Source organism: Cardiocondyla obscurior, linkage group LG18, assembly GCF_019399895.1.
Source record: "Cardiocondyla obscurior isolate alpha-2009 linkage group LG18, Cobs3.1, whole genome shotgun sequence".
Classification (NCBI taxonomy): Eukaryota; Metazoa; Arthropoda; class Insecta; order Hymenoptera; family Formicidae; genus Cardiocondyla; species Cardiocondyla obscurior.
In genome coordinates this window covers 4,660,801-4,670,451 of record NC_091881.1, presented here as the reverse complement: position 1 = coordinate 4,670,451, position 9,651 = coordinate 4,660,801, and the positions used below count along the sequence as shown (strand labels likewise).

Genomic DNA, 9,651 nt, shown 5'->3' with positions numbered 1-9,651 from the left:
GGAAGCGGAGACGCCATTGCACGCGTTCGTGTAAACATAACGCGTGCACTACGTGCGCACGGGCTTTAGGGAGTTCGTTTCGTTTCCCCAATCGTTTCTAGGGAAGATTCACGCGGCGAGTCGAAGGTGGAGGAACTTTTTAATCTCGCGTCCACAGTCGGTGCAAGCCTGCCGGGAAAACTCGCGCGCGCGCATGAGTGCCTCGTGTGAGATGTCAGGCCTGAGATCACTTTTGTGCGCGGACTCGACTGTCAAAAGTCTCGCCGCCGCGCCGTCGCTGATGCTGCTCACGAGATCAGAGTCGGCCGACGCGAAGGTAAACAGTCTCCCGGTGGTCCGCTAATCGAGCGCCGTCCCGGGTCGCGGTGGTCTCTCGAGGCTCGATCGAGCCGAAAATCCGGTGTGAGGCGCAGGTTCGGTGTCAGCGAGAGGACCACTTCGTGCACTCGGAGTCTGCCTGACCGGTAAGTCGAACTCGTTGTTCTTTCTCCTTTACAAGACCGATTTTCGGAAGCACCGATTCACCTTCTTCAACGGGGGGAAAGAAAAGGCGCGGCGCGAAGGAAAGGGGACGATCTACACCCCGAAGAGTCGATCGACGCCGCCCGTGGATTTCTTGGTACCTCGAGAAGGTGGTGTAACTTTTCGCGACGTAAGGATAAACGTTGACAAAGCGCTGGCGATTGAACGCGACTTACCGAACGCTTTAGTTTTTTAATTCTCCGCCGGAGACTTTAATCTCGCTCGTATCGCTTGGCGACGCCCGCCGAGTTTCACGCCATCGGGTGATCGGGCGAGTCGAGCATTGCTCGATCAGCTGATCGTCGTCTTTGCGGCCTGATTCCCGTGAGGAAACTCCGCACGCACGATTACGCCGATCTTTGATCGCTCCTAAATTCACTCGGATAATTCTAATAAGTCTTAATTACGTTGAAGTTTAGTAAATGAAATACTTGAGGATTTGCTCGGGATAAAATTTTAAACTCTGACATTCTGTTCCAGCTCCAAAAATTTACGTCGTTCAAAATTTATAACAAAAAAAGAGCCAGAAAAAAAAAGAAAAAGAGGGAATCAGGATGGGATATAGGTCAGGAGAGCGCTTGATGTATTCCTCCGGCGAGAGAAATTGATATTTTATTTGCACGTATGGGAATAGTCCGATTCAACGGATCCATCACACTAAAATACAGCAAATACAGCGAGACTTCACCCGCGACATCCACGCAGACTTGAAATTAAACGAGCCTCATCGACATTTGTGTAATTATCACTTACTTCTATGCGATTACGTTGCAATTAATATTAATTTCCCATGCACTTAACGAGATATGCCGCGTTTTAGCAAATATAAATTCGTATTATTTATCCGTGAGATTTTTCAACTCTCAATTTTTTCTCGCTTAAATAAATAAATACACAGACGCTTATCTCTGCTGCAAGAAGCCTACGCATGCTGGATAAGATAATAATATAACAATTTCGATAAGATTTTAAGAGACTTTTCTTTTCGTCGCGTTAAGAAAACTTTAATTTCTTAAATCAGAATAAATAAAATGACGCAAGGAAGAGTCTGCGAGTTAAGTTACTTTTTTTTTTCTTTTGTTTAACAGGACGGGACTTTAATCTCCGCTCAGGAATAGATTCCAAACTTGCCGAGGTAATATCGACTAGGTCTACCATCCGTTATGTAAGAGATCGGGAGAGGCAGATAGAGCGAAATCAATTTACGCGGTTCACAATCGGCTGATTGGCGATTTGTCTCGGCTCGCGTGTACACCTTCGTGTCTTCGTTGGGCTGATAACAATTTCTGTTCGCCGCATTGATTGCAGTATTGTACGACGCTGATGCCTGGCATTGTGCGACGAGCAAACTCGTGGCCGTGCACGCGACCGAATCGACTGGCGTTGCGGCATTTGAAGGGAAATAGGTTTCCAAGGCGATTTCGCGACGATATCAAAATACATAATTAAACGAGTCATAAGCCCCGACGAAAGGACGAGTCGCTGACGAGCCGCTGCGGCCGAAAACGCTATCCGCTAAGTGGGATCAGCGGCGATTATTGCCCGCGAGTCCATTAATAATCGAGAACAGGCGAGGAATGAAAATAGAAATTACGCAGGGAAACGTATAAAGCAAATACGTACCGAGCACCTGTCGAGAACTAAAATGCGAAAAGGAAAAGCTGTTAAATTTTTACCATTGCGACGCAAAAGCAACGCCGAAGGATAGACAACGTCGAGTTTTTATGTCATTTCATAGACGATTTACATTTAACATTAATTGCGCTTATTTCTTTAAGTTCCTGTTTGCGTAATTCATCGAACGCGTGCAGTCTTATCATCAAAAATTGATGACAGGAATATATGACGGACGTATGAGCATATTGATCTTTGTCGGGAAAGCGTAATTTGTCCGATAAACGTTCCGCAAGGCGAAGCACTTCGCGCAGTGAAGCAGCCTCGAAGTTTTGGCACAATATTTTGCCTAATGTTTAACGCGTCCTCGTGATGCCACAGTTAATGCCTGCAGCTTAACTGACGCTACGTTGGCAAGTCAGCCTCAATTTTGCAGACAAATATACCTTCGGGACATCTCGAGGCTCCTTCACTACGAATTTGAGGAGTTTTCCGCGAAATTATATTTGTGAGCCTCTAAATTAATTGTTATTATGTCGTAGAAAACACCACCGCATCTTCGCTATTTAATTTTAATCACTGCATGATACCGTATTTGATTCCATTAATTATTTTTTTTTTTTTTACAGGTGCGAGAGACTAGTTCGTGCTAGCCATGGCCAAAGAAAGTCCGGCTCCGAAGCCCGCGGAGCAATTCAAGTACGTTTTTTTTTATTTCTCTATAAAATCTTATTTACAGAATAATAAAAGCTTGTAAAATAGCGATCGGAATATACTGTTCTAAAACTGTCACAATTTTTTTATTTTAAATATAACATGAATAAAGCGATGAAGCTATTAAAAAATAAAGTAACGGATAAAAATAAAATATCTTCTTACAAGCGTATACCTTCTGCTATAAATACGATAGTCTAATGTAGAAAAAGGTATACATATATGCATGTAATATTAACTTGTATCTATGTTTTTAGACTTGTACCGAAAATTATAAATGGTGGCATTGCTGGAATCATCGGAGTATCTGTGGTGTTCCCTCTTGATTTGGTCAAGACAAGATTACAAAATCAGGTTGTTGGGCCGAATGGTGAACGCATGTATAAGTCAATGCAAGTACATTATTAAACATATAAGTCGTCACGGATCGCAAATTAAATTCTGATTATTATATCAAATAATTTTTTTTTTACAGGTTTGATTGCTTTAAAAAGACTTACAAAGCAGAAGGTTACTTTGGCATGTATAAAGGATCCGCAGTGAACATATTATTGATCACGCCTGAGAAAGCGATCAAACTCACTGCCAATGATACATTTAGGCATTATCTTTCCGTCGGACCTGGGTATGTTGCAAACGATTGATTTTTAAATGTATTTTTCATGTTATCAAAGGTATAAGCTTGTGGTATGTGCTCCTTTTTATGTGTAACATTGCCAAAATGAAAATTAATCCGTGAGAAATGGCATGGGAGTTGTTTAGTAGCATTATGCTAAAATATTGTTGAAGACACTCATTATGTATCCATAGTGAATGTCCACTATTGATTAACAAATTTTTTTTCCCAAAAGTTTAATTTTAAATAGATTCAAATTTTTATCATCGTATGTAATACTTAACATTAGTATTTCTATATGTTTTTAGACTCACTTCTTAGACAACTTATCATATTTTATTTTTATTGTGTATTACCTTTACATTTTCGTTCAAAGTTATAATATTCTTCAGAAATTTCTCTTGGATTTAACAAGTATTTTAAAGGGATTTATTCAAAGTTTATGGCGAGTGGATTAGTATGAAATAAATATCGGATGGATAAAATTTCTAGTAGCTTGTCGATATAAAATTTGTTGCAGACTTGGGCTTTTCAATTAACTTTTTATAAACTTAGTATAATTTGTTAATTAATTACAAGAATTTGTAAAGCACTAGAAAAATTTTAATTAATTCAATTTTTTTTAATTAAATTTGTTACTGTTTTTAATTAAAGAATGACACAAACAAGTCTCTGAAGCCATGTCGGGTTTAAATTACGTCAGTAACGAAGCGCGAAGCCAAAGAGTATTGATTAAATCAATTTGTACGAAGTAAACTATAAATAAGTAACATTTTTTAATATTAATTTTTCTCTTTAGTTTTTTTTTTGCTTTAATAATTTTTTTTTTTTTTTAAAGCAATTAACAAGCTCTAAAAATTAATGTAGAGCTTTTTTATATCAGCAGAGCATCATAAAAGTATTATAGCACTTTGTCAGTAGAGCATCATAGCATTTTTGCATTTAGAACACCTTAGAGTCTATTTTTCTTGTTGCTAATTACTGTTATTAATTTGGTTTGATAACTGCTTGCATTTAACATCCAACACTGTCTTCTAAACGAATTACACGTAAAGTATACCTACTTAATATACCAGGAAATTATCAATATGTAAAAAAGTAATTTATTATTATGAGTCAAGTTGCGATGTGAGCCAAACGAATGTGCGACTAGCTAAGCTACAAAAAAATAGCCTTTCTCAGCACCGACATTTTTCGATTATTTTATTTTTATTGTGACAGCACGAGTTTACTTTCAATTGTTATTAAAAAAGTACATTTGAACAATCACATAAGTAATATTTGATCCTCAATTACAATTAAACAAGAACTGTAATTTAATCCCGTGCCCATATAGGCGTTTGCAAAATTTAAAATGAACAAAATAATAAGTATAATATATGTTAGTTGACTCCCGTCACTACCTCGATTGATTTGAGTCAAACGCGACCGAAAAATCAAGCTAATCGAAGTAGTGATCAGTGATGTGCCGTATGATTTACGTCATTTATTGACAGAATTATAACTTTTCAACTGCAATCTATTAAACCCGATTAAAGTGTTGTTAAATTTTAAAATAGCGAGCATGGCTCGTTCTCTACTTGCCGAGAAAGGCAATAAAACGAAGTTGGGCTCGCGCTATTATGCCAGAATTTTGTGTTATATAACTTATTGAAATATATTATTCTGTAATTTTAGACTGAAGCTACCTGTTTGAATGTAATTTCCGAGTTAAATGACCTGGCAAAAGGTGCAAGCAACTGTAACTAGCTAACCAAGTCGCAAGCAATCGACAAGAGCAGGGTAATTTTTGCTTTCCCCTTTTTCTTCCTTACGAAATACTTTCTTTAGAATAATCCAAGAGTGATTACACGTCAAAAATTATATAAACTTAGTAAGAAATAGTTCGATAGAATCGCTAAGAATTTTAATTTAGTTACGGTTAGCAGTAAAACGCAATGTAATAGTTAGTGTTAATTTAGCTTACAATTACGAATTGTAGCTCGTCTTAATTTTTTATATATTTTTTTAATTTAAATTTTGTGTTAAAATCATTTCGTTTATTCATAAAAAGCTCTCATGGCCATATCACGTTCATGAAATTACAAATAAATTGTGAGTCATGAAGTTAACAATTTGCTTCGTTAACATTTTTTTTGCCAGTGTATTTTGATGCTCTGCGGTCCGTTAAGATGTTTGATATATTGGTTATCATGCCACTAGCGTTAAATAACCCCTGTATCAAGACTGGCACTGTGACAATTAATATTTAAAAAGAAAAAGCATTTTCCGTACCCTTAAGCAACTTTGTAATTTAAGAAACTTTCTTTTCAATAATTAAGTCATGCGTTATTTGATTAATCTACGATTAAATTATACAATTGACAATGAGTAATTGAGATGATAACATTTTCTCCTTGTTTTTTTCGAAGACCAGTCGTGTGCCAATCTTGCTTTATGTATTAAAACTTTTTGCGATATCCCGTGATCCTAGGACTTTCTTAATCTGTTGTCCAGACAACAATTGCCAATAGAACGTGAAATGCTCGCTGGCGGCTTGGCGGGAGCATGCCAAATAATCGTTACCACTCCGATGGAACTGCTTAAAATACAAATGCAAGATGCTGGCAGAGTCGCCATGGCAGCTAAGGAAGGTGATAAAAGCAGTCAATAAATTCTCAAAATGTTTTTTTTTTATTTTTTTCTTTTTTATAGGAAAATTATTTGCAGTTATTATTCAAGAAACTAAGCAAATTGCACATCTAAATTCCGCATCATTATATATTGTGAATAATTTTGAGCGAGCTATTTATTTATTGTATCTTTTATGATGTTGATTAATTGCCATGGGCGACTATACACGTTATAAAATTAGAACTCTACACATGCGTGTATCGACATCGAAATAGAAATGTAATGCATATTATAATATTAGTTTAAATAATTATAAAATTTAATTTTCTGGTATACGTATAGAAATAATAATAGCAATTAGAGTAAAGTAATTAATACAATTAATCAATAAATTTGTTTGACTTACAAAGTTTTTGAAACTAGAGTTTGTTTCAGAATTATTACGCTTGCTTGCACTTCTGGCAATATATTGCATAACACATTACTTGTTGCAGCGGGTAAAGCAGTGCCAAAGGTATCCGCTTGGTCGTTAACGTCAGATCTACTTAAGAAACGAGGGATACTGGGATTGTACCAAGGAACCGGTGCTACGGCACTCAGAGACGTTACATTTTCCGTTATTTACTTCCCTCTGTTCGCCAGACTGAATAATCTCGGACCAAAACGAGAAGACGGTTCATGTAAGTATTAATTAATATACCTACTAATATAAGTATTAATATATACGATGGGCCCTAAAAGAATATATTTAAAAATATTTCTTTATTAGCTGTATTTTGGTGTTCATTCCTCTCCGGATGCGCCGCTGGTTCAACGGCTGCATTAATGGTAAATCCATTCGACGTAATCAAAACTAGACTGCAAGTTATCAAAAGAGCACCTGGTGATCCAACGTACAATGGAGTATTAGACTGTATACTGTGAGTCCTATGGAATTAAATAATCGTTTAATTTTTTATTTTAATAAGATTAATGCTTAAGCTTTATATTGGGTTTTAGGAAAACATTTAAAAATGAGGGACCTACGGCGTTCTTCAAAGGCGGCGCTTGCCGAATGATAGTCATAGCGCCATTATTCGGAATTGCACAAACCGTGTATTATCTTGGTGTAGCTGAGTGGCTGCTGGGATTGAAGTGAAATCGCCATATCGCCGATTCGTGCCGTTCAAACACTCTGGGAAATCTGACAATAATCGTTGTAGGTCGTAGTTGTATTTTTGCTGAGATTTTTGCTCTTGTCGTTGCAATAAAGATATTGCTGTTAAATAGGATCTCGCGATTGCTTATAAAGAAAAATAAGAAAGTAAATTATGAAATTATCGTAATTCTTCCAAAATTGCAAACTATAAACGAATGCATATATAATTGAAGCAAATATATTCTTATCTTTCATGTCCGTCAAGTGCATTAAAAACTTATTAATCAAATACAACGGAATCAATGTTCGTCTAAAGATGTGTGTACATTTAACGACCGAACAGCGAACGCGCGAACCAATTACATGTTCAATTCGACTTAGATCGTTCATGCAATTTTTCCATAGAAGAATAGCGCTTCTTTATCTCTTCCATGTATTTTATAGACTATAAATTATATGCGAGATCCTGTCTACGAAATATATTCGTTGATAAATGTATACCAGGATCTTTGTTGTTATATCTACCAAACTAGCCAATTATAGTCAATTATACATGTATACACTGAAATTCATATCTTAATACCAAGTATTACTAGCATGCTAACTTAACGAGCGAGTCAATCGAATATTATCGTGATATTTACCGTAATGTGGCCACCGCTTAACGTCTCGCTAAGCTTGAGCCGCGAGTCAACGATTTTTTAAATATCGCGTTGCAATCGTCTATCAAAGTTTTTGAACATAGTGGAGCCACCCGATAAAACAATATTACCATGTAATGGTCCTCTAACATCGATTGGACAGTTATAAATTACGTCGTCAACAATTTCATTGAGCGGAGTTGTAAAGTCCGGATTGGAAAACTAAAGTATTTACATATAATATAAAGAAAAAAAAAAAAATGTAAATATAACAATTATACAAGTTACATGTAAGATTAATCAATTACTTACCTCGGGATGGAAGAACATTTCCGGCCCAAGAAACCTTTCGTATCCGACATCCACCATAAAAGATTGCTTAATGATATTGTTAATACCTTTATATTTCTTAATTTTTGTAAGATTCCAATCGTATTTCGCGAATTCCTTTGATATATCTGGACATATATAGTCAGCTGGATTTCCTTATTGCCGGCAAATTCCAATTTCGTGTACGTGAGATAACGCAAAAAAAAGAAAGGAAAATTTTATTAGATAGATAACTTAAGTGTCTCAAGATCGCGCGTGAGTGACAAATATATTTAATTTTATCAATACAACTTGACGTAAAAAAAAAAATTAATTTGTACTATGAGTAGGATTTTTTATTACAATGTATATTCGTAAATACTTCTCTCGCTACGTAAAAAAAATACAATAATAATAAAAAAAATATATATATATATAAATTAGAATCATCTCTCGTCATTGGAAAGTGATATGATGGATTCTGTGTCATCCGGGAACGATTCGTGGTGGAAAGTGGAAATGCAATTTGGTTGATATTGCTCTACAGTTTCCAGGATGCTGTTCGGATAGCCAGGAGAGCAGTACATGTAAGGAAAAGGAATAAAAAAAAGAGGAATTATTAAATTATTTTATTATATACATTTAAAATATATAATATAATTATAAATAATAATTATTAATCGTAATAATACCCCGAAATAAATTTCCTTTTTATAGCGCGCGAAAATAACGTACGCAATCGGAACCGTTTTATTGATCCTGCGCGCACGCGAGCCGAAGCGCCACGCATCTGTTGTAACACACTCCGGGTTGGCGATCAGCTGTGACAACATGGCGGGCGTGCTGTTTATCGCACGGTCGATTTAAATTAAGACACCGGGGACTCCGGAAACGTGTGCCGCGGCAGTTATTTCCACACGCTGGCGGCGTGTGAACGATGGTGGCGCGTACCAGTCAAGATTTTTAACGGCCACGGGAGAACGAGGGAAAGACGACGGCGCCTTCGCCCGCTCGTAAGTAACCCTGATAAGGGGCCAAGAAAAAAAAAATGAAAAGAAAGAAGGTTATGCACGAGCAACTAGTGTTCGGCCTTAATTAATTTACGACGCTTTCCCTGGGCCGCGAATAGTCTGTCACTTCTCTTCCGCAGAATCAGGCTTCCCGTCCGGATGTCCCGCGCGCGTAAAGGCCACTTTGCGATAAGGAATCGTCGCGCAGCCAGTTAATTATGAATTAACGATTTCGACTAGGTGGCTCTCCGCGAGAGAGACGACGCCGAGGCCTTTTGAATGAGAACTGTCGAAGGGAATCGTCGCACGACGTGGAGAAAGCCGGGGCCGCCTTGACGAAAGAGGAATCGCAGATAATCGCGGCCTCGAGAGGCGAAGAAGGGACAGCGCGACCGACACGTTTGACATAGACTCTCGCTTTGCCAAGGTATCTCTTTCCGAATTGACGTTAAAAAAAAACGAGAGTAACCTGAC

The 9,651-nt window shown here is 37.3% G+C and overlaps 1 protein-coding gene across 4 annotated transcripts; it reads left to right on the top strand.

Annotated features, from left to right (window-relative positions):
• The first annotated feature begins 162 nt into the window (after positions 1 to 162).
• LOC139109567 (mitochondrial glutamate carrier 1) lies at positions 163 to 8,282 on the top strand. 4 transcript variants are annotated; one of them, XM_070668714.1, is made up of 10 exons: positions 163 to 464; positions 1,003 to 1,260; positions 1,611 to 1,657; positions 2,766 to 2,835; positions 3,108 to 3,242; positions 3,326 to 3,475; positions 5,963 to 6,099; positions 6,574 to 6,759; positions 6,849 to 6,999; positions 7,079 to 8,282. In XM_070668714.1, exons 4-10 carry the CDS (start codon positions 2,792 to 2,794, stop codon positions 7,215 to 7,217), a joined length of 942 nt encoding a protein of 313 aa, XP_070524815.1. In that variant the 5' UTR covers positions 163 to 464; positions 1,003 to 1,260; positions 1,611 to 1,657; positions 2,766 to 2,791; the 3' UTR covers positions 7,218 to 8,282. The 4 variants fall into 4 exon arrangements, with proteins under 4 accessions (XP_070524815.1, XP_070524816.1, XP_070524817.1 ...); XM_070668715.1 differs by lacking the exon at positions 1,611 to 1,657; XM_070668716.1 differs by lacking the exons at positions 1,003 to 1,260; positions 1,611 to 1,657.
• Positions 8,283 to 9,651: the final 1,369 nt, after the last annotated feature.